Source organism: Cimex lectularius, unplaced genomic scaffold, assembly GCF_000648675.2.
Source record: "Cimex lectularius strain Harlan isolate CLEC.00 unplaced genomic scaffold, Clec_2.1 scaffold3, whole genome shotgun sequence".
In the NCBI taxonomy this organism is placed as follows: Eukaryota; Metazoa; Arthropoda; class Insecta; order Hemiptera; family Cimicidae; genus Cimex; species Cimex lectularius.
The window spans coordinates 2,791,979-2,817,026 of NW_019392688.1; the positions used below are offsets into that span (position 1 = coordinate 2,791,979).

The window sequence follows — 25,048 nt, forward strand, 5'->3', positions numbered from 1 at the left end:
CAAATATTTACCAACAACAATTGAAATATTAAAAGCTATTTAAAATGAATTATTATTAATTTATTTTCAACGAAAAACCCTACAACGATGTGGAAGCTGACTGCAAAACGATTGTGCTGGTGGATTTGAGGAAAATATATAAATTATTTGATGTATTTCATCAAATGTAGAAGAATCAAATGTCTTTTCAATTGATCAGGTCTGATGGATGAAACTAACATATTAGTGAAAAAAGGCAGTTTTTTTTAGAAAGCTGTAATTTGAAACTTAATTTAACTTAATATCACAAGCTTTAAACAATGCTATATATAAAATATAGTGGATTTTCTTTTCTTTTTTACATAAGAACTATTTGCGATCGTCTTAAATATCCATTTTAAAATTTCTCGTATGAAATTTATTAAGTTTTAATTTTTTTCGTACAAAATAATTTTTTTAAATTAATTTTTGAGAGTGTTAAGTTTTTCTCGTGTTAAATTACTACGAATTAATTTTACCAATTTCCAGAATATAATAATCATACGACAATAAATTATTAAAGTTAATGCGAGAAATGCTGAATTCATCTTACATTTTCATTTTCAAAACATTCCAGAGGAAGTGAAAAAAAAATTACATAATTCATGATACTTTCTAATAACAAAGCAAGCATTTATTTATTATAATCAACAAAATCGGATTTGTTACCTACTCAAGTTGAACAGATCAATAACAATATTTTAAGTTAATTCGGTAAGACTGTTTAGGTAGCAAACGATATTTTTGTTTAATTATTTCATTAATAATCTTCCCAACCTTTGCTGTTAATCGTATACTTGTTAAAAATGAAATTATAAAAATAACTTTACCTTGTAATTCTAGATTCTGAAAGTTGTTAATGTTTAACTTTTGTTATTTTCTGGTCAAAAAAATGAAAAGAGAAACATGAAACGTTTAAAAAAAACTTCTTTTAAAAAAAATAAAATTAGCCTTTGTGAAAAAAATTCGACTTAATAAATTATAAATGTCATAAACATTTTATAGCTATGGCTTTAAAAATTAATAATCTTTAAATATTGGTTTTATATGTTGATGTTTTTAGGTGTACAATGACCGAGATGGACGTCGTGCCTGCAAGTGAAGAAGTTCCAGTGCAATTCGGGCAAAGCTCAAGGCAGCAACACCAGAAGAGCATGTACAACGGCTCAAACGGTAAGGAATTCCCCCCCCCCATAACTTCAAGTACATGAATCATGTCATTTCACATGTTTATGCGATACATCGTCACATTCCTCCTGTATTCATGACAGCCCGACACTGAGAAAACCGATAATCTCTTAAAATAGAAGTTTTTTTTAACGGTCCCTGATCGCCTGACGGTACCGTGAACGATAAATACGCGAGCCCGGAGGCGGTAGGGTGAGAAATGGGCCAACAGAAAAAGAAAAGGGAAAACTCGCCGACACGAAAACTCTACACATGAAAACCGCGCTGGGATGACAAGATATTTCCTTTCATTTCTATCTTTGCCGACAGCGTCATAAAAAATAATATTGTAAACGGAGAAGTCACGAAACCCTGTTACAAAGGCACTTAGGAAGTCTTCAAGTCGGAAAGTTCTTTGTTTTGTTAAATAACCTCTTTTGACTTTTCAAACATAAAACGAATATAAAATATATTCAAGTATTATCTTCGTATGGTGTGAAAAACATGTTCAACAATACTATCTAAAATGTCAGATATAACATTGTACCTTCTGCAACATGTATTTTTAGTATTCACTTCGTAATCATGAAAATAAATCTTAAACCTTAAACTGTAACTATAGGCAAATTAAATCAGCTAATATTGAAACAATTGTACATCAAACAATGTCGCAAATGATCAACATTGTACTATTTATTATGTTAGTAAAATAATAATGAAATATGCAAATTGTGTTATTATAAACTGGGCCAATTTGTTTTCTAATCACTTAAGCGAATACGTTTTGAATAATTTAGCCAAGAGGAGTGCTTTTCTCCACCGTGGTTTATTAGAGTTTAAATACAATACAAGTCAAAATAATCCGAATTAACTATTAATATTAAATCATTGTATTTTGTTTTCTTTTTCCGGTTTTTGTTTCAGATCTCTTTAAAAAATTTTTGGCCATCTTCAGGAACCAAATTGTATATTTTTATTTAGTATAGTTTTCAATTTCCATGCAAGTGATAAATAAATTGATAGTGAGAGGGAGAAAAATACATTAAAAATGAAAGTTGGAATAAATATACATATTCACAGAGATCAAAAAATGGCAAAAGGTTGTACAGATAAATAGGCTAGTATTAACCATATCATTATATTGATAATACTCAAAAAATGCCTTACAAATTCTTTGCATGATAGTGATTCATTCATTACTGTTATACAATGAAGATTCGGACCTTTGGATATGTAAATAGAGATGATAAAGAAAAAAGAGAGAAAAATAGAGAGAAGAAGAGAGAGACAGTAAAAAAAGAGAAAGATAGAGGTATATACGCATATATGAAGAAATAAACTGAGATAGCGAGATAGAAAGAAAGAAAGAGAGAGAGAGAGGCAGACAGACAGAGAGAGAGAGAGTGAGTGAGTGAGTGAGAGAGAGAGAGAGAGAGAGAGAGAGTCAGTAAGAGGAAAAGAAAGAGAAAGATTAGGTAAAAAAATATTTATGGAGTAGTTCGGTAGAAAGGGAGAGACAGAGAGAGAGAGAGAAAGAGAGAGAGAGAGACAGACAGACAGACAGACAGAGAGAGAGAGAGTCAGTCAGACAGGAAAAGAAAGAGAAAGATTAGGTAAAAAAATATTTATGGAGTAGTTCGGTAGAAAGGGAGAGAGAGAGAGAGAGGGAGAGAGAGAGAGAGAGAGAGAGAGAGAGAGAGACAGAGAGAGAGAGACAGACAGACAGAGAGAGAGAGTGAGAGAGAGACAGACAGACAGAGAGAGAGAGAGAGACAGACAGACAGACAGAGAGAGAGAAAGTCAGTCAGACAGGACAAGAAAGAGAAAGATTAGGTAAATAAATATTTATGGAGTAGTTCGGTAGAAAGGGAGGGAGAGAGAGAGAGAGTGAGAGAGGGTCAGTAAGACAGGAAAAGAAAGAGAAAGATTAGGTAAATAAATATTTATGGAGTTGTTCGGTAGAAAGTGAGAGAGAAAGAGAGAGAGACAGACCGACAGAGAGAAAGGGAGACAGACAGACAGAGAGACAGAGAGAGAATGAAGGAATATTGTTTTATTTTCAAAAAGCTCACAATTTAAGTCCCTAACGACCTCTCTTTCCAATTAAAGATGGAGAAAGGGAAAGGAAGAGAAAGAAAGAACGTGATGGTGAAAGAGGAAGAAACAGTGAGAAAGACTTGGCTTCTTTTTATTTATACTACGTTCACATTTTTGGACATTTTTGTCCTTTCTTACCTAACGTGCAGTGTTGTATCGAGTTACAGTGTGCTATGTATATTTTTGCATTATGTATTTACATTTATTTATCTAAACAATTTACTTAATAACAAAAGTATGCGATTTGAAAGTGTGTCGTCTTTCCCAAAAGTTTAACAATACAATAAATAAGGCAGTACAATGAGAATAAATAAATAGTTAATCTAATAATTGTACATTTACAGTGCATCAAATCCGTCTCTATACACAACAAGTACATCAATAGGAAGTTATTTAACACGTAATAAATATTTTTTCTTCTGTTGCTTGCTATTATTTCTTGTTCTACATTTAAATTTTTGAAATTGCTTCTACTATAAACGATTTGTTGAATTCTAATGTGATAGAAGCATTTTGTAGTTCATTGGGAGATTCTAGTGTTTACAATGATTATTGATTGTGTTTTACTAGGGTTGATTAGTAAACACTGCGCTTTGCACCATACATTAATATTAATTAATTATGCGTTTATTGAGCATAAAGTTCCAACAATTTTATCCTTTTCGTAACATTTATTTGTAAATCATCAATAAATTATGATATTAAAGAAATTTAAATTTTCAATAATTAAATTTATCGTGATGATAAATAGCAATCAAGATTGGTTCGAACCATGTGGTAGCCTATCTTTATATATTTATTATCTTAGAATTTATTGTCTCACATTTTGATTTACTGTGTTTTTTCATATATATCGGGTTGTCCGGAAAATAATGCAGGATTTTGGTATTAAACAAAAAAAAAGAAACTAGTTACTTTAAAGCAATGTTCTTTAATCAAAATAATTTCCCATACTCTCAATACATTTCTCCCAACGTGTTGGTAACTTATTAATTCCGTCTGAGTAGAATTCAGAATTTTTAGAATTGATAAAGTCAATAAATGCATTTTCCAGTTCCGTTTGATTTTTGAATATTATGTGTTGTAAGTAGTGGTCCAGGTGTCTAAAAAAATGGTAGTCAGTAGGCGAGAGGTCCGGAGAGTAGGGTGGGTGAGGCAAAGTTTCATAGCCAAGCTCCAATAATTTTTGTGACGTTACACGTGACACATGTGGTCGAGCGTTGTCATGCAACAAAATGGGCCCTTTCCGATTGACCAAAGAGGGCTTCATTACTGCCAATTTCTGATGCATGGTATTAATTTGGTTACAGTATGATTCAGCATTGATGGTTTCGCCAGGATTTAAGAAGCTGTAGTGTATTAAACCAAATGAAGCCCACCATACCGTAACCATTACCTTTTTTTGATGAGTTGGGGGCTTTGGAAAATGTATTGGAGCTTCTCCTTTGTCGAGCCACTGTCCAGAACGTCTAGTGTTATCGTAGAGAATCCACTTTTCGTCACATGTAACAATTCTGGCCAGAAATGGGTCATTTTTGTTTCGACAAAGAAGTGATGCACAAACATCAAAGCGCTGATTTTTTTGGCGATCGTTTAATGAGTGTGGAACCCAATTTTCGAGTTTTTTCACTTTTCCAATCGCCTTGAGGTGGTCAGCGACGGTCGTTTTACTGACTTTGAGTTGCTCTGCAAGTTCTCGAACAGTTGTTTTGGGGTTTTCTTCCACCACTGATCGCAGAACATCATCATTAAGAGAGGAAGGCCTTCCACGACCTTCTTCATCTTCAAGGCTGAAATCTCCCTCCCGAAATTTTTTAAACCACCTTTGCACAGTGCACTCATTAACACAACCCTCGCCCCAGACTTGGTTAATGTTTCTAGCCGTTTGGGCTCCGCTTCGGCCGAGTTTAAACTCGTAAAAGAAAATCGTACGAAATTCTCGCTTTGACATTATAAGGATGACTGAATTATTTCCAAGTAGCGGAATGCTACAGAGGTAAACAAACAATATCATTTGGAAGAGGATTAATAAGTGTTGACATTCATACAAATGAGTAATCCTGTAAACGTAAACAGAATATTTTATATAGATTTTTTTTAATGAAAACTTAAAATCCTGCATTATTTTCCGGACAACCCAATATATACAACCCAATATATATATATATATATATATATATATATATATATAATTTAAACAGATACATTAGGTGATAAGATAAATTTAAAGATTTTAACATATTTATCAAAAGATTAACTTTCATTCTGCTTCTATAACATTAATTTGTTTACATTATTTCCCAGTAAGAGTAAAAAAGAGTGGTTGGAATATTCATTTCGAAAGTTTATTTTTTTACGTTTATATAAAGCGGAAACGTTCTATTTGATTTAAGGTAGAGAGGCTGAAAAATAAATAAAAATGGCGAGTCGTAAATCTTGAGAAAATTATTTTTAAAATTCACTGAGTCAATCAGAAGTGCTTTTCTGCCCGGGGTAGAAGAATGGACGGAGTTGACAAATAACCGGCGGAATTTCCAAAAAAAAAATGCTCACCGCCCCGTTGGACGTAAATCAACCCGCGAAGACTGGAATTTTGTAAAAGCACAAACATTACTTTCACCAAGGGGGGAAATTTTTTTTTCTTTATGTTTTATCCGTTTCTCCGGGTGTCTACCTGGATTCCACTGCAATTGCCATCGGTGTGATTTAATCTACTGGCTGAATCTCGAATGCTCGTCCGTTTTTTGTATGTCGGGACAGCGACGGCAGCATATATTAAGGACGTTAACAGAGTTTGATAGGTAAATCACAGCATACGACGGACATTTCCCGGCCGGGGTAAAAAGGCTCGATCAAAACATCTGGCGAAAACGATGGATTGCCACCTCATTTCCCATTTCCCAGTTCGTCAATTTCTCGATGGAGTAGTGCTTTCGTCGATAGATCGGACGTGGCCGAACTACTGAATCGCTTCTTTTCCTTCTTCTCTTAAATAGAACTTCTACAAATATTTCCAAAGATTCAAAGAAATAAAGATATTTTGACAGTTTTCCTAATTTTCCAACAAATCTGATTCCTGTCAACACAGGAAAGCCAAATGGAAAATGGTGATGCAAAGTATTGTAATGTAACTTTTTGTTTTAAATTAGCAATTTTCATAGTTTTTTAAATTAAATAACTATTAAAAAGTGCATTTTCGGCAAGAGTCCAAACAGGGGCGGTTTTAATATATCAATCTGTCACCATGTACAAATAATAAAAGAAAGTGCTTAGTTGGCGAAGTTTTCTCCCCTAGATGTACAAAAAAAAAAGGTAAAGATATATATGTTTTTCGCTGCTTCAACTTAACAAGTGAGTTAAACTCGGCTCCGATCAAGAATCGGATAAGATAAGAAGGGAAGTAAAGTCAAGAAAATCCCTTTTCCCGATTCTAACTTGGAAGTTCGATGCGAGTTCGAGTTTACAATACTGTTGGCAAATTGATCCTAATGTTTTGCCCTTGTTTCTGCTATTTTTGTTTTAAATATATTTACTACAATGCAAATAATATATATTTAATTTAAAAATATGTCACATAAGATGTTTTCTTAGTTTTATTTTAACATTCCATTTGTGTGGCGTTCGGATCAAGTATTGACGGATAAAGATAAAAACAAACAAGACTTCTGATTATAAATCATATGCTAAAGAAGAAATATTATTTAAATAATTAAAGTATTTGACAATAAGTAAACGTTTTTCCCATAACGGTATAGATTTTCGTCTACGTTCTGTGGAATGATGGTTGGTTGTAACTTTATGAATTTCTTCAGTTTTTGTCAAGAAAATGAAGGCTTTTTTCCGTCCTTTCAAAAGAATAAGTAAAAAAGTAAAACACTCTCACTCCTCTCTCTCTCTCACACTCTCTCTCCCTCCTCTCTCTCTCTCTCTCTCTCTATCACTCTCTCTCTCTTTCTCCTCTCTCTCTCCTCTCTCTCTCTCTCTTTATCTAGGTCCCTCCCAATTATGCCATTATTCGTCACGTTCTAATTCTATCTCCTCCTCAATCACTTTTTCCAATATTTTCCGTTCTCTTTTTTATACACTCTCTCTCTCTCTCTCTCTCTCTCTCTCTCTCTCTCTCTCTCTCTATCGGTCCCTCTTAATTATGAATTATGTCATTATTTGTCCTTTTTTCTTTTTTTTCTTACCTCACTACCGGGCACTATTCTCTCTTTCTCTCTCTTTCCATTTTCTTCATTTTTTCTTCTTATTTGAACACTTTATCATATTTGCTCACTTTTGTGCTTTTATATCTCTATCAAGTTCTAATTTTTAATTTTTCTATCTCCTCCTCAATCACGTTTTCCAATATTTTCCGTTCTCTTTTTTATGTACTCTCTCTCTCTATCTTTCTCTCTCTCTCTCTCTCTCTCTCTCTCTCTCTCTCTCTCTCTCTTTCTCTATCGGACCATCCTAATTATGTCATTATTCGTCTTTTTTTCTTTTTGTTCATTCCCTCAATATAGGACATCCATATTCTCTCTCTCTCACTCTCTCTTTCTCTCTCTGTCCAGGTCCCTTCCAATTATATATATATACCTTATATATATATATATATATATATCTGTCTAGTTCTCTCCCAATTATACCATTATTCGTCCTTTTCTCTTTCTTTTTCATTACCCTATTATAGAGCATTCATATTTTCCATTTTCTCTCTCTTTCTCTTTCTCTTTCTCTCTCTTCGAATTATCTCCATTTTTCCATCTTGCACACACTTGCCCACTTTTGTGCTTTTACATCTTTGTATCACGTTCTAATTTTTAATTTTTCTATCTCCTCATCAAACACATTTTCCAATATTTTCCGTTCTCTCTTTTTTTATATACCTCCCCCCTCTCTCTCGCTCTCTCGATTACTCCAAATTATGCCATTACCTCGTCTCAAAATATTCCTCGGAAAAATTTGGGATAAGCCCCTCCATTTACTCTTATAAATTACATTCACATTATTCCAGTGTACTCCATACATATCACATACCTAAAGGTACAAAGATCCTTGTATTGTATATTGATATACAATTCAAAATACTTAAGACCCTCGGATATCGTTAAGCAATCTCTGCCATGTGCTGTGCCACGAGAACCTTTTAATGAAAGAAAGAGAATGTAGTTTATCTATTTTATTATTCGAACCTACAACAATTAAACCTTAAAATTGAACACATATTAAGATTAGTGACGAGAAGTGACAAATTTATTTACACTCTATTTCTTCTTCATTTTCTTTTCCCCTCACTTTTTATGCATCACTATTAAAAGTGGCTTCATTTGAAATTAAAATGTTTCTAAAGAAACCCCCATTTCACATTTATGACTTGAGACCCCATCTGCAAAACTGTAGAAGACAATCGCTTCGAGAGAGTTTTGACCCTAGGCGTCCTGGATATGTGTCGAATGATAACAGAAGTTTATTGCTCACTTCATATCACATTCCTTCCACCAAGCTAAAATGTCTTGTAGCGAGGATGGCGGTTTCTACATGTGCTGCGTTCCCCATATGATCTTTCCGCTCCAGCAATTAATACATCACCTATTTCATTAGCTGACTAGTAGAACCATAGCAATAAAACTCTTTTGGCTACCTCCGTCCGTAGTAATCGAGAAGGACATATAATTAAAATAATTTTTTAGTAACAACCTATTGAAGATAAATAAATATAACAATATCATCAAATTATGATATAATTTTTTATGAGTAATAAAAGAATATCAGCAAATTTATTGCCAAACCCACTCGGAATTATAATACAAGAACAATATACGTCATACAGAAATAAGTATGCAAGAAGCTTTTCTAGTCAAAAAGTTAAATGAAACAGGGAAAGATAGGAAATCGCCCAAAACTATTTTCTACCAGTCAATCTAGTTTATTACTACCTGTCCTTCAGCGTTATTAATCATTAACTTTGTTTACTTGTTGTTTTTTTATTTCTTTTTATATAAACAATTAATATATTAGCTATTGATTTAGCTCGCAAGTCTGCTTTAACGGCGCGCAAGCCAAACACTTCTGCAAGACTGACAGGTCGTGCGGGTTTAGTATATATGGTCTCTATTAAGGCGCTCTAATCTTAAATATATTATTTGGAGATCGTGACATGCCGTCTAGTGTGACGTAGGTTTTAGAAAAGCATTTTCTTTATCGTGCCAACGTTTCGATCTTTATTGAGATCATCTTCAGGGCCTGGGATTTATAACATTGTGTAAATTTTAAAAATATATGTAGGAAGTGAATAAAGATGAATTTATACATTGCTAGAAATTTTAGATTCAATCAAAATATTTGTACTCACTCATCTACACAGAAAATCAAAAACTTTGAGCGAGTACAAATACTTTGATTGAATGTAAAAATTGATTGTATAAATTCATTTTTTCCACATCCTACATATATTTGCAAAATTTAAACAATGTTTGTAAATCCCAGGGCCTGAAGATGATCTCAATAAAGATCGAAATGTTGGCACGATAAAGAAAATGTTATTATAAAACCTAAGTCACACCAGACCGCATCTCACATCTCCAAATCATCATAAACAATTAAGATAATAGCTATTGATTTAGCTTGCAAATCTGCTCTAACGGCGCGCAAGCCTAACACTTCTGCAAGACTGACAGGTCGTGCGGGTTTAATATACAGAGTGTCCTATTAAGGCGCTCCAATCTTAAATATTTTATTACTCAAGAGAAACATCTGAAGCAAACGAATTTTCTTTTTACGATCCAGTGTTTTGGCTTTCTTACATGATTGGGCGTAATGTTGTTAACATGCTTTAAACATTAAAAAATTGAGTTATGAATTTTTTGAAAAGGTATTTCATTGATTAGATGTAACCACTAAGATAACACCCCGTCCATTATGTCACATAAGACGTTTTCTTCTCTTTAATTTAACATTCCATTTGTGGCGTTCGGATCAAATATTTACGGATAAAGATAGGAACAAACAAGTCTTCTAATTATAAATTATTTGTTAAAGAAGATATATTGTTTAAATAATTAAAGTATTTGTTAATATGTAAACGTTTGTCTCATAAGGGTACAGATTTTGGACTATGGTTCTGTGGAAGTTGTAACTTGATGAATGTCTTAATTTTTGTCAAGAAAGTGGAGTATTTCTTTCGTTCTTTCAGCCGAAGAAGCAAAAAAAACGCTCACTCCTCTCTATCACTCTCTCTCTCTCTCTCTCCGTCCCTCCCAATTATGCCATTACTCGTCCTTTTTTCTTTCTTTTTCATTACCCCACTACCGGGCATTCATATTCTCTCTTTCTCTCCCTCTCTCTCTTTCCATTTTCTTAATTTTTTTCTTCTTATTTGAACACTTGATCATATTTGCTCACTTTTGCGCTTTTATATCTCTCTATCAAGTTCTAATTTTTAATTTTTTCTATCCCCTCCTCAATTACTTTTCCAATATTTTCCGTTCTCTTTTTTATATAATCTCTCTCTCTCTCTCTCTCTCTCTCTCTCTCTCTCTCTCTCTTTCTCTCTCTAGGTCCCTCTCAATTATGCCATTATTCGTCCTTTTCTATTTATTTTTCATTACCCGATTATAGGGCATTCATATTCTCTCTCTCTCTTTCTCTTTCTTCGAATTTTCTCCGTTTGTTCTGCTTATTTGAACACTTGATCACAGTTGCTCACTTTTGTGCTTTTATATCGCTCTATAAAATTCTAATTTTTAATTTTTGTAACTCTTCCTCAATCACTTTTTCGAATATTTCCTGTTCTCTTTTTTATATACTCTCTCTCTCTCTCTCTCTCTCTCTCTCTCTCTCTCTCTCTCGCTTTCCATTTTCTCCATTTTTTCTTCTTATTTGAACAATTGATCACATTTGCACACTTTTTTGCTTTTATATCTCTATATCAAGTTCTAATTTTTAATTTTTCTATCTCCTCCTCAATCACTTTTTCCAATATTTTCCGTTCTCTTTTTTATCTACTTTCTTTCTCTATCTCTCTCTCTCGATAACTCCAAATTATGCCATTATCTCGTCATTTCTTTTCCTTTCTTTCTTTTCTTTCTTTTCCATACCCTCTCTAAAGCACATTCATATTCTCTCTCTCACTCTCTCTCCGTCCCAATTATGCCATAATTTTGGCCTTTTTTGTTCTTTCTTTTCCATCCCTTAGTTAAGCACACTCATATTATCTGTCTCATTGACACACACTCTCTCCCCCTTTCTCCCAGACTTCAAGAGATATCCTCCTAATTAATTAATCGATAACACTTTTAACGACCCCTTTACACTCTTTGCATTCTGTTATCTTTGCCAGTCCAGCAAACTACAAACGGCCTTTAATCCTCGATGCGGATAAATTTTACGACTTCTTTTCGCCCATTTTCTCGTAGATGACTCACCCGGCTCTGTTTATTTTGCAGATATGAGAAACAACACGAGGGAGGAGAGAAGGCGTATGGTGGACATAACCAAAGACAAGCCGATCAAAGTCAGCATTAGGGTCGTCGTACCAGTCAAAGACCATCCAGTTGTAAGTAAACATCTCAATTATATTTTATTTATAAGTCTACATGTTAAAATAATGAAATGGAAGAAACAAAAAAGAAAAGAAAACAACATAAAGAAACAAAGAAAATTTCGAAAACTCGAGCTAGTCGTTCAGTACTAAATTCGCCTGATTAATGTTCGTTACCTCAACACACGGGATGATGTAGGACACGGCATACAAATAAAATATTAACGGCTAATTAAAACTACGCTAGGAGTAATTTTGAATTATTAACATAGGGAAAATAAGGGCCGTTATTAGCGTCTTGAGAAATAGGGTTTGCGGAAGTTGTGCGCTGATATAATATTTAAATTAACGAGATACCACGTCGCTCTGAACTTGCTGCATTCTCATCACAGACAGACATGCTCTACCTTGTTAACCTCATTCTTGTATGGTTTAGTAAATAAAGTGTATTGCAAAGAAAATTTGGATTGAATTTTGTTCCAAATTTTCGCTTCTGAAAGCGCTGAGTCTTTCTCTTTCAGTTTATCTGGAAGAAAAATTAATATATAAATGAAAAACTACAAAATATCAACGTATAATTGATATTGAGTAATTATGATGATTCTCAGAAAATTAACAAGAGATAGATAGATAGATACAAGTAATGAGGGAGAAAAAAAGAGTATGAGAAAGAAGGAAGAAAAAGAAAACCGGTAAAGCAGACTAGCGAGTAAGAAAAAAAATAAGACAAAAAGAGAGTTTGTAAGGTTGAGAGAGAGAAAAGGAGAGAGATTAAGTGAGAGAGAGAGAGAGAGTGAGAGAGAAAGAAAGAGAGAGAGAGAGAGAGAGGGAGAGAGAGAGGGTTAGGGAGGGAGATATACCAAAATAAAACAGCGTGTGAGTGTGATTAGAGTAATTGAAATCGAAAATAATAGAGACGAAGTGAGGATATAAAGAAAGTGTGTGTGTGTGTGTGTGTGGGAGTGAGAGAAATAATGGAAAGGAAAAAGGAAAGATATCGAAAATCGTGAAAATTCATGGAAATAATTGACAAAGAAAAAGTTTAAAAGTGGAAAAAATAGAGCGTCCATGAAAGGAAGAGAAAGAAATCGAGGTAGTGCGCCTTTGACAGACAGACAGAGAAAGAGAGAGAAATACAATGAGGCAGTATTTGACAGACAGACAGGTAGGGAGAGAAAAAAGTGAGAAAAAGAAAGAGTGCGCTGTGTGAGAGAGGGGAAGGAACAAGAGCTAAAATCGTTGCGTATTCGTTATATTCTATTCACTGATGGAAAGATTGAGAGAAATGAATATAAATCGTGAGAACCTATTAAACAACCAAAGACTACTGAACCATCCTTCCGCAAACTTTAAAAAATCATCTTACATAAAATTATTGTTGTCTAAAATTAGATTTATTTTTTCTATGTATAAGTAAAAATATTTATACATATTAAAAATTGTGCAAAATTACATAATTAATCACTAGTACTTATATTTATATAAAATACCACGTTAATTGTGAAGATCATATTAATAATAATATAGGGGAAAAGAATGGGTGAGTGAATGAGAGTATAATAGAATCGAAAATAGAGGGACAAAGTGTGATCGACAGAGAGAGAGAGAGAGAGAGAGAGAGAGAGAGAGAGAGAGAGAGAGAGACAGACAGAGAGAGAGAGAGAGACAGACAGAGAGAGAGAGAGAGAGAGGAGTGAGAGGAGTATATAAAAAAGAGAACGGAAAATATTGGAAAAAGTGATTGAGAAAGAGTTAGAAAAATTAAAAATTAGAATTTTATAGAGCGATATAAAAGCACAAAAGTGTGCAAATGCGATCAAGTGTTCAAATAAGAAGAACAAATGGAGAAAATTCGAAGAAAGAGAGAGAGAATATGAATGCCCTATAATGGGGTAATGAAAAAGAAAGAGAAAAGGACGAATAATGAACCTAGGCAGAGAGAGAGAGAGAGAGAGAGAGAGAGAGAGAGATTATATAAAATAGAGCAGAAAGATACTGATATATGTAGGCAGGTAAGATAACGATATAAAGAAACATGATAGACCGACGGACGTTATAGAGACAAAGATCATCACATCGATAGATTGATAAAAAGAGGGGAAAAAGGGTGAAAAATATAGTGGGTGAGCGTGATATAGAGGGAATGATGTACAGAAAAAGAATAATGTAGTAGACAGGGACGAGGGAGATAACAAATGGAAAATATATGTACAATATTATTTGTCCATCCGATGACATTTATATCATAAAAACACAATTCTGAGCATACGAAAAATATTGGTAAAAAGGAAAATTGATGGTTTTAACGCTTTATTCATTCATATATCGAGAATAATTTGGCAATAATTATCACCTTGAACAAAATTCGGAAGCGTTATTAAAACTGTGGGTTTTTTAAGTGTAAACATTGATATGTCTGCCCATATTTTCTGTTCGATCTTTCCATGTATGAACTACAACCGGGCAAATGCCGCCGGATCAATTTGGTTGACCTTCAACCTAACAAAACAATATTTTAACTTCTCTTTGGATTCAATTATGTACAGGATGAAGAATGAATCCTTTTGAAGAAACCACAGCATTTTATTATTGTTATTTATATAATCAATGTTGTTGATCATTTTTTGAAGGTGTGAGTGTAGATTGGACTTATCTACGTTTAAATACACTCTTTGTCCGCCCTTTCCAAAAGATCGGGGTGCAAGAATGTCGTGATAAAATACGGTCGAGGATGCCAGAGGTAAAAGCGATCGCGTGACAGGTGCTAGTTTCACAGCCGGGGCACGTTTTACGAGAGCGGCTGTAAAAAGAGGGCCTCTTCGGCAGGGACACAAATTTCCTCGATCCACCCCTCGCCCCAGGATAACTTCAATAATTAAACAACCAAGATTTTTTTTTAATCTACCGAGGAAAGTCTCTTCAACCCGACGGCATTGTCAATATTGAATTCGTGCAAGTGTTTCTTACTTTACTGTACAATTGAAAATGGGGGGGGAGAATAAATGCCCCCAGTGGAACATGATTTGACCTTAGCAAACTCATAAAACATCAAAGTTACCATAAACGTAAACATAAAAGTTGCAACCCATAAAAGGCAGAGTTTTATTATAAGAATCTTGCCTTCTTAGATTAAGACAAAATAAATATAAATAATTGAACAAGAAATAAAATTGAACACATTCTTACAGTAGCAAATAATCTTCAGTATTATTTGATGAGATGGTTTTCAAAAGGCAACAATTCCTTTAATGTTATAATTTCTTACCTTAGTCCTCACAAAAACTTTAGCTTGATTTTCCCTCAAAAGTTCTTCATACATCTGTCCATTCACAATACTCTCAAAGAGGGAGTATTAAAGAGCTTAAATTTTACCAAAGCATTTACCGACCAACAATGTTAATGTTCAACATCACTGGCTATCGTAGCGATTTAATAATCCATCACTAATAATAATAATAATAAGATAAAAGTTCTTTTTATTTCTTCTTCAATCTTCTTCTAAACTTTCTTCACATTAAAGAGAAGTTCCAATCAAAAATTAAACTAAAATTGTGCAATTTCAAAAAAAAAAATTAAAAATACACGCTTATAATCATTATGTAAAATTATGATACCAAGTACAGATTACTAATTTTGAATAAAATAAGCATTTACACTTTGCTGTGGTAGAGTAACACAAATATAATACAACAGCTTAAAAATAAAATTATATGCTGTAATGTTATTTCATAAGCGAGTAAGGTATGAAAAGCATTATTGTTAATAGTGCATATCATTAAAATGTAAATATTTATTATAACAAATTCAGATAATTTCAGAATGATCTATTTAAGTTTACATCCTTTGATAAACGCTATCTTTTTGGGATCCATACCGTCATCCCCCTAGAAAAGCTTACAAAATAAACAAAATCTTTTTCTCAACTTACCTACGTTTCAAAAAGGACAAATCAAATCTTTTATTTTTTTCTTTCTTAGGTTTTCTTTTCTTGTACTTCTCCCGTTTTAAACCTGCTAATTTATTTTCCTGTAAATTCAGATAATTTCAGAATAATCTATTTAGGTTCACATCCTTTCAATGCTCTTTGATAAACGTTATCTTTTTAGGATCCATACCGTCATCCCCCTAGAAAAGCTTACAAAATAAATAAAATCGTTTTCTCCACTTACCTACGTTTCAAAAAGGACAAATACATCAAATCTTTTTTTTTCATAGGTTTTCTTTTCTTGTACTTCTCCCGTTTTAAACCTGCGAATTTATTTTCCTGTAAATTCAGATAATTTCAGAATGATCTATTTAATTTCACATCCTTTCAATGCTCTTTGATAAACGCAACTATCTTTTTGGGATCCATTCCGTACCCCCTAGAAAAGCTTACAAAATAAACAAAATCTTTTTCTCCACTTACCTACGTTTCAAATAGGACAAATACTCGGGGAAATAGATAAGCCCCTTCCATTTGAGATAATAAATTACAATCACACGTTTCAGTTTATTCACACTACCCCGCAGTACTCAATATTTCTCGGATAAATTAGAAATAAGCTCTTCCATTCACGCTAATAAATTTCATTCAAATATTCATTCAGATTATCCCAGAATACTCTATACAATACCACATACATAAAGGCGCAAAGATCTATTATACAATTCAAAATACAGTAAAAATCGTTTATAAGAACATCCAAGGGACCGTCTGAACATGGTTCTTAAGCCCGATAGTTGCTATATTCATATTTAATCAATTTTTTCTGTTTAATTATTGATCAATTTTTTGAAAGTTGAAGGCTTTTTCAGTCATTCCTCTGGAACTACTTTTAAGGGGTTGAAATTAGCAATCCCATTTAGTAACAAGTTTAGAACTAAAAGCGTTTACGAATTTCAAACCCTGCTTAATTATCATTGTTTAGGTTTTAAGATAAAAAACAAAAGGATTAATCAAAAAAATTTTATTTACTGCAAAACTGAAAAATAGTCATTTTCTGTAATGGTGACAAGTTCTTTCACTGTCATTTTCATAGATTCCTCTGCAAAATTGTTGTTAACAACATGTTAAAAATTTATTTACCACATTTATAGCTGAGAACATTTCCTTCAAAGTGGGGCACGAAAATTCGCTTGAATCATCTGTTATGGCAGTGTGTCTTCTTCTAAATCATTTTCTTCTGCTTTGACCCCTGCAACACTTTCTTCATCTGTGATGATTCCATGGGTAGTAAGACTCAAGTCTATGTCTTCATACCCTTGAAGCAAACTGGTATCAATGGGCAAACCTTGAGCCCAGTTTTGAAGTGTTTATTTTCTGCTGTGCTGTTATTTTCTCATGAAGTTCTTACAAAAGGTTTGTTTTCTCAGAAATACAATAACTTTAGGTCACTAAAAGCGATATGTTCTTACTAACAATGTTCTTATAACCAGATATTTTATACATTAAGTTGCATTAAAGGAACTGGAAATTTCGTTCTTATAATCGATATGTTTTTACAATCGGTGTTCATTTAAACGATTTATACTGTACTTACAACCCTGAGATATCGATAAGTAATCTGTGCCTTCTGCTATGCCACGAGGACGTTTTAGTAAAAGAAAAATAATGTAATTTATCTATTTTATTATTCCAACTTAAAACATTAAAACTTAAAATTAAAGTCATATTAAGATTGTTGATTAGTGTGGTATTTAGTGACAGTTAATTAATGATTATTTGGAGATCGTGAGATGAGGTCTGTTGTGACGTATATTTAGAAAAATATTTTCTTTATTGTGCCTACTTTTCGATCTTTATTGGCATCATCTTCAGGGCCTGGGATTTATACACATTACTGAAAACATTGTTTGTATAATTTAAGCAATGTTCATAAATCCCAGGCCGTGAAGATGATCTCAATAAAGATCGAAACGTTGGCACGATAAAGAAAATGTTTTTCTAAACCTACGTCACAACAGACCGCATATCACGATCTCAAAATAATCATTATTGATTAGAAGTGACAAATTTATTTACATTTTTCTTTTTCATTTTCTTTTCACATCACTTTTTATCTATTACTATTAAAAGTAGCTTCATCTGATATGAAAACGTTTCTACAGAAACCCAGATTTGACTCTTGTGATTGAGTCCCCGTCTGCAGAAGACAATCGCATCAAGAGAAATTGAACCCTAGGCGTCCTGGATATAAGAAGAATGACTGTATAGAGGTTTATTGTTCACTTCATGTCGCAATTCTTTCATTTTCTGCGCTTTCCAGACAAATTTCCTTCCTTACTTTTAACAACTAAGCGAAAGTGTCTTGTGGCGAGGATGGTGGTTTCTGCATGTGCAGCGTTCCGCATATGACCTGTCAGCTCCAGCAATTAATACATCAACTATTTCATTAGTTGACTAGTTAAGAACATCGATCAATCGAGTAGGCAATAAGATGAAAAATAATTTTTTTACAACAAACTATTGAAGATAAATATAACAATATCATCTAATTATGATGATATAATTTTTATGAATAGAAATAAAAGAATTTCAACAAATTTATTGTCGAACCCATTCAGAATTATAATCAAAGAACAAAAGATGTCAAACAGAAATAACTAAGCAAGGAGCATTTCTAGTCAAAAAGGTAAATGGAAAGAGGAAAAGATAGGAAATTACCCAAAACAATTTTCAACCAGTAAATCAGGTTTATGACCACCTGTCCTTCTTTGTTATTAATCATTAACTTTGTTTACTTGTTTTTTATTAATGTTTGTATAAACAATTAATATATTAGCTATTGATTTAGCTTGTAAGTCTGTTCTAACGGCGCGCAAGCCTAACACTTTTGCAAGACTGACAGGTCGTGCGGGTTTAGTATACATGGTAACTAATTAAGGCGCCCCAATCTTAAATATATTATCGCTCAACAAAAATATCTGAAGCAAAAGAATTTTTTTTTACGAGCGAGTGTTTTCCCTTTCTTACATGATTGGGCGTAATTCTGCTAACATGTTTTAAACGTTAAAAAATTGAGTTATGAATCTTTTGAAAAGGTATTTCCTCATTGATTAGATGTAGCTACTAAGATAACGTCCCGTCCATTAATCATCCATCGTCCTTTTCAGGATCTTTGTTAACAGGCCCTTAGTATAATCCATCAATTTTGTTTAGGGAAATACACTCGAACGTTAACGATAATCGAATGGGAAATTGTTGGCACAAGTTTTCCACTCGTGCACATGACGGAAAGGGGTGAAAAGCCCACACGGAACCTGGGGTCGTGCGAGTGTCGAAACCCTTTTAAAACAAAATGTCGAAATGGGACATGGAATGTGACACGCGCCCTTTTTTTCCCTAGAAAAACAAAGACGTTCCTCCCCACAAACGCCCAGGTAGACCGACGACGTACGCTTATCGATTGTCTTCTCCGCCCCCATTTCAGCTCAACCGCCCCCAAATCGGCCCGTCAACTCGTCCTAATCGAGATCTGTGCGGATTTCTGTTGAAAATTGGCATTCGGCCTGGGGGTGGAGCGGCGGTTTTACAATAACAAAAACACTAATGACACGTGAAAACTTTTGATTAATTTGTCTGCTTAAAAATAACACTACAAGTGACATTGTTTAAAAATTTACTTGCATACAATTAATTCGTTAAAGCCAATAGCCCGAGGAAATTTAAACTATCTACAATAGTTTTTTTATGTTGATTATTTTTCTGGATCACCAATAACCATACTGGTTACATTTGCGTTGAGATGTTTTTTCTTTCCTTCCCTTTGCTCTTATTTTTATTTCGCCCCGACAAAACTGCCAATTTTTGGGGCGTTTTTCGGCGCACCTCTAGGTATATATATAACCATATTATTTGTTTGATATTGCCAAATAAAGACATTCCTTTCATCTAAAAACAAAGAACAATACATTCTATTTTGGAAATATGAGAAACTATCTGAGTGTACTTAGCTAATTCCTTTAATTTTTCTTTCCGTTCCAAACGTACAGAAGGTAAAGACTATGAAATGAGATCATCCTCGATGGTCTGCTGAGTAATACACGTCTGTCATCTATTTGAAGATAGTTATATTATTGCTTCATCCCTGATTATGTTTTCTGAACAGAAGGAGATTTTTGTACAGCCTAGTTCAGTTTCACTTCTATCGTGTATTGGGGTGCCTAGAAGATTCAAAGGGCTGCAATGCTCCTTTTATCTAGGAACGTTAGTTTGTTCCCAAATCCTCCGGTACTCTCCTGTACGGTAACAGTCTCCTTGCCTTTTTCCAGAAATTGGCGAGTTGTTAGGCGCTTACACCCAAATTTATTTTATAAAATGTTGATGCTGTTATTGTCGCCTGACTGTCTAGAAGTACACCTCTGTTTCTTACATAATTTTTCCAATTTCATGAATCACCTTGGGATACTGAAATGATATGTCCTAGGGATTATGCATGGAAGAAATTTAGACCTTTTGTTCACCCACATGATTTGGTCATATATCCAATTGATAATGGATGTAGAATTGATCATAGATCAATAAAATTTAGGATTTAAAATTTAAAATTCCTCCATCATCTTTTACACTTATTATATAACGAAACTAATTGAGGGTCGATGGGTCTTAATATTCCGCCATTAGCCTCCTGAACTACAAATTGACGTCAATAAATACAGTAGGCATGGTGGATGAGGTGGTGGTGGTGGTGATGGAGGTGGAGGTGTTGTCAGACCCCGTGAGTCCTATGTGCGTTCCAATAGAGAGGTGTTTGTGGTGGGGTTGGGAGTTGGAGGTGGAGATGGCGACGTTGTCAGACCCTGTGAGCCCTATGAGCGTTCCATGAGAGGTGTTTGTGGGGGAGGTGGAGGTGGAGATGGCGACGATTTCAGACCCCGTGAGCCATATGTGCGTTCCATGAGAGAGGTGTTTGTGTGGGAGGGAGGTGTAGGTGGAGATGGCGACGTTGTCAGACCCTGTGAGCCCTATGAGCGTTCCATAAGAGAGGTGTTTGTGTGGGGGAAGTGGAGGTGTATCAGACCTCATGGGCCCTATGTGCGTTCCGTGAGAGAGGTGTTTGTGGTGGGGAAGGTGGAGGTGAAGGTGGATGTGTTGTTAGACCCCGTGAGCCCTATGTGCGTTCCAATAGAGAGGTGTTTGTGGTGGTGGGGGGGGGGAGTTGGAGGTGGAGATGTCGACGTTTTCAGACCCCGTGAGCCATATTTGCGTTCCATAAGAGAGGTGTTTCTGTGGGGGGAGGGGTGGAGGTGTTGTCAGACCCCCATGGGCCCTATGTGCGTTCCATGAGAGAGGTGTTTGTGGTGGTGGGGAGGTGGAAGTGTTGTCAGACCCCCATGGGCCCTATGTGCGTTCCGTGAGAGAGGTGTTTGTGGTGGAGGAGGTGGAGGTGGAGGTGGATGTGTTGTCAGACCCCATGGGTCCTATGTGCGTTCTATGAGAAGGTGTTTGTGGTGGGGGGAGGTAGAGGTGGAGGTGGCGACGTTGTCAGACCCCGTGAGCTCTATGTGCGTTACACGAGAGGTGTGTGTGTGGGGGGAGGGTGGCGGTGTTGCCAGCTAGTGTGTGAGAAGTGGTGACGTTGACAGATCACAAGGCGGAGGAGCCAATTTTGAAAAAAAAAAAAGGGAGTTGACGAAATGTGTTGATATAGTTACATTTTCGATTTCTACTTAAGTATTAGTCACTAGAAATCGAAGTTGTTTTTCTTAATTTAAAATTGTTTTTTATAGTAACTCCGTTTACTACTGTGTATGCGCATGCCCTGTCCACTACGTGGAGAAAACGAGCATGCTTTTGCATCTTTCATGGGTTTCACTGTGGTAAAATCAATTAACATAAATTAACATAAACACGTAAATTAACATAATATATTTTTTAAAGCATAAATGGTACAACATATTTTAACAAAATTCACACTTGACGTTGTATTTCTGTTGCCAGAACACCTTTTCTACAGGAAGCACATTCTTTCGACAGAACCTGATACATTTATAAATCCCTAAATTTGTATCACTCTTATTTATAGCGTAATTAATCCTGGGATTAAAGAGGTTTATTTGAAATAAATTCATTGTAATATCAATGGTTTACGGGTATTTACGACCACGCCAGTGACCAAACATCCACACAATTACAGGAAATTTATTTCAAATAAAACAAAAATACTGAACGAAATTATTTTATACTTTAAAGAATATAAAATGAAAAAAAATTGAATTATTCTTAATGAATATAAATAAATGAAAAAAATGAGTTTAATTTATAACCTTTGTAGTAACTTGTTATTATCTATCCAATTGGCCAACACGTGCGCCCGAAAATGAGTACACATCTAACTGCAGAAGTGTGCAGTAAACACCGTGGACCTTTTTCCACTGATGTCAAAATTTTAATTTGTGGACAACCGAAATCTTCGAGATCGATAACAATCAGTAAACACTGAAAGAAACGTCTTCTTTTCCAAACCATTGACAAATATTTTAGGATTTTTACCAAGATTACAGTGCAGAATATGATTTATTTCGACGTAGTCTGCATCGCCGTCTTCCCATTTTATATTGTGGAAATACCGATACAACCAATTATTTACCCTGAGACTTGAAATATTCAGTACGCATTCTTCCGGAGGTTTGAAATTCCAATGTTGACTTGATTCGCAATCGAGATCCACCATCGACAATTCTTTCACTATCTATGCATTCTAAAGCATTGAATTTCTACGAGACATGCTCTGTTCGAAGTCATCATGGTGAATAGATTGAAAGGTTCAATTTTTTTTTATTTATACCATTTTATGAACGATGTTGGACAGTGGGTTGTATTCCATTATTCTATCATGTATTATTAGACAATATGCAGTTGTTTCTGGGAGGAAAGGTTATTAACTTTGAATTTGGGCCCGTTTTTATGGATTTGGACTGTTGAGCACAGTCAATTACAATTATGGAAGCATCATCTCTAAACTGGGATAATGAAAATAAATGGGATGGATTAAGATCTGAATAGAAATTCTTTTGAAAATTTGTACACATATAATATAACATTCCGTACTGGTTAGTGGAAAAATTCACGTTTAAGTCGTCATACGGATAAGATTTCGAGTTTAAAAAAGTTTTACATTAGTCAAATTGCAATGATTGAATTTACTCGCATCCGCCAATGAATTATTTTTTCTCGATGTTTGAAAAGCCAACAGTACAAAACGGAGCTTTCCCGTTTGCGTAGAAGTCTTAACAGCCCACAATTGTCTTTAAGTCGTAGGAAGAAGTGGGTAATCGTACAATTCCCACTTTCTATAACTTTTTCTCTTTTCAGATGTTTCAACATCACGAGTTTTTGATATTCATTTAAATAGAGATAAGGTATTCTCCACGGTAGATTTGTCAATTCTACTTTCGCTTTTTCCGACTGGTCTGTAGAAATGAACGAATTTTCATCTCTTCTTGATCGTATCAATATAAGTTCTTGCTTTACGTTGATAATAACTTTTTGGTAATCTTCTGCAAACCCGAGTAGCAATCTTAAAGGTTTGGAAACATTAAAATGTCCTTCACATGAATTTACAGCAAGATGCTTAGATTCTGCCGCGATCCATCCAGCATTCTCAATAACACCCCACGTTTTATAGAACACAATCCCTTTAAAGTACTGGCAATCCCGGGATTTTTAATTCTATCAATTTCTGTTCCGCAGAACTTCTGATTTCATCGAACAAAAAGCATTCTGGGTTAGTTCACTGTTCATTGGTAAACCCTATCCGTCTTCTTTTAAAAATTTGCCCTCTAAGTAGATAAGACTCACATGGTAACGTGTAAATATCTTGGTGTTGAACAGTGATTCTAATCTCATCGCCAGGTTGTAATTTCGTCGATGCATAAGGATAATGGGAATTTAGTTCTATACATTCTACAGTTTCATCGAAATTAGGACGTTCTTCCAAATTTAATATTTCCATTGATATCTTGGTAAAATATGATATCCTGCTGATTTCAAAAACGCAATATGGCAGTTGACGACAGAATTAGTTTTCACTTGTGCTCTCTATGTAAAAATTATCCTTGTTTGCGTAACACAGATTCAAATTGTAAAAATGAGTCCCTTTGTTATATTACAATTAATTAAGGTTTTTAGTTGAGATGAAAAAAGTTAATGGCACGAGAGGGATTCGAACCCACGACCTTCGGCTTGATACGCCGCTGCTCTACCACCTGAGCTATCGTGACCTCGATCCACTCGGACATCAACTCCCCATCTCAACCCCACCTTATGAGTTTTCCCTCCTTTTGTTATATATGTGGTATCCTTTTTGCAACGCAAAATTTAGTAGACATCTACTAGCTCTCAACAAGGAGGATGTAGGGAAGATTTTATTAAAAATTCTATAGATCTAGAAGAGGCAATTCCATTGATATGTAGTCGATGTGAGCAATCGTTTCTCATCCCTGAAGGCAGGGAAATACATGAAAATAACAACTGTACTCTTCGGCATCAAGTTGGTTTATGTTCCTAATGTGGTAGCTTTTTTTTCGATTACCATAATTTACAAAGACACGAAGAAAACTGTAGTCTACTACAAATTCCATTGAGAAAAGTTGAACCAAAGAAAAAAGAAGTCTTAGCCCTTCCTTCTAACGATGAATATGAAACCGCATTCGAAGGTCCCATTAAATCTTCTTTTCTTCGCTCTGAAAACAATTTTGATTTAACCTCTTTTTTTTAAATAACGTAAAACCGAAGATTTTTAATAAAATTTTAGGTTTATTTCAAAATTACAATTCTTTAAAAATCAATTTTTTAGTAGAATGTTTTTTTAAATGAAAGTACAGACCGAGCATTTAAGACGAAAAATAAAGTTTTATACAGAGACTCTGACATAGATGAGTTCTTAGAAAATTCTTTTACTGAACTAAAACAAGAACTTGAAGAGAGCAATTTACAAAAGAGTGGATGGCGATTCGTAACTGTCGATGGTATAAGAATAATGGTAAATAAACATTGCCCTTTGAAAACGGATTCCCTTGGCGAGATCAATAAAAACATAAAAAAGCATGTATTAATGTAAAAAACGATGACTCTTTATGCTTCATGTATGCAATATTAGCTAAACTTGCGCCCTCAAATCCAGAAAGAAAGGAAACTTATACAAATTTACGGCATCCATATTGTTTTGATTTTATAACTTTTCCCGTAGTTTATATATATATAAAAAAAATTTGAACGGATAAATAATGTCAATTAATGTGGTTGGTCTTACTTCTACA

At 34.3% G+C, this 25,048-nt stretch overlaps 1 protein-coding gene across 3 annotated transcripts in view; it reads left to right on the forward strand.

Moving 5' to 3' along the window:
- LOC106662085 (KH domain-containing, RNA-binding, signal transduction-associated protein 2-like) overlaps positions 1–25,048 on the forward strand; it is a 34,650-nt gene that overhangs the window by 3,780 nt on the left and 5,822 nt on the right. For all 3 annotated transcript variants that reach the window (XM_024225833.1, XM_014385896.2, XM_024225831.1), the window contains exons 2-3: positions 1,082–1,191; positions 11,712–11,821. In XM_024225833.1, the coding sequence (XP_024081601.1) occupies positions 1,082–1,191; positions 11,712–11,821 (220 nt within the window). The remainder of the gene's footprint in view (positions 1–1,081; positions 1,192–11,711; positions 11,822–25,048) is intronic.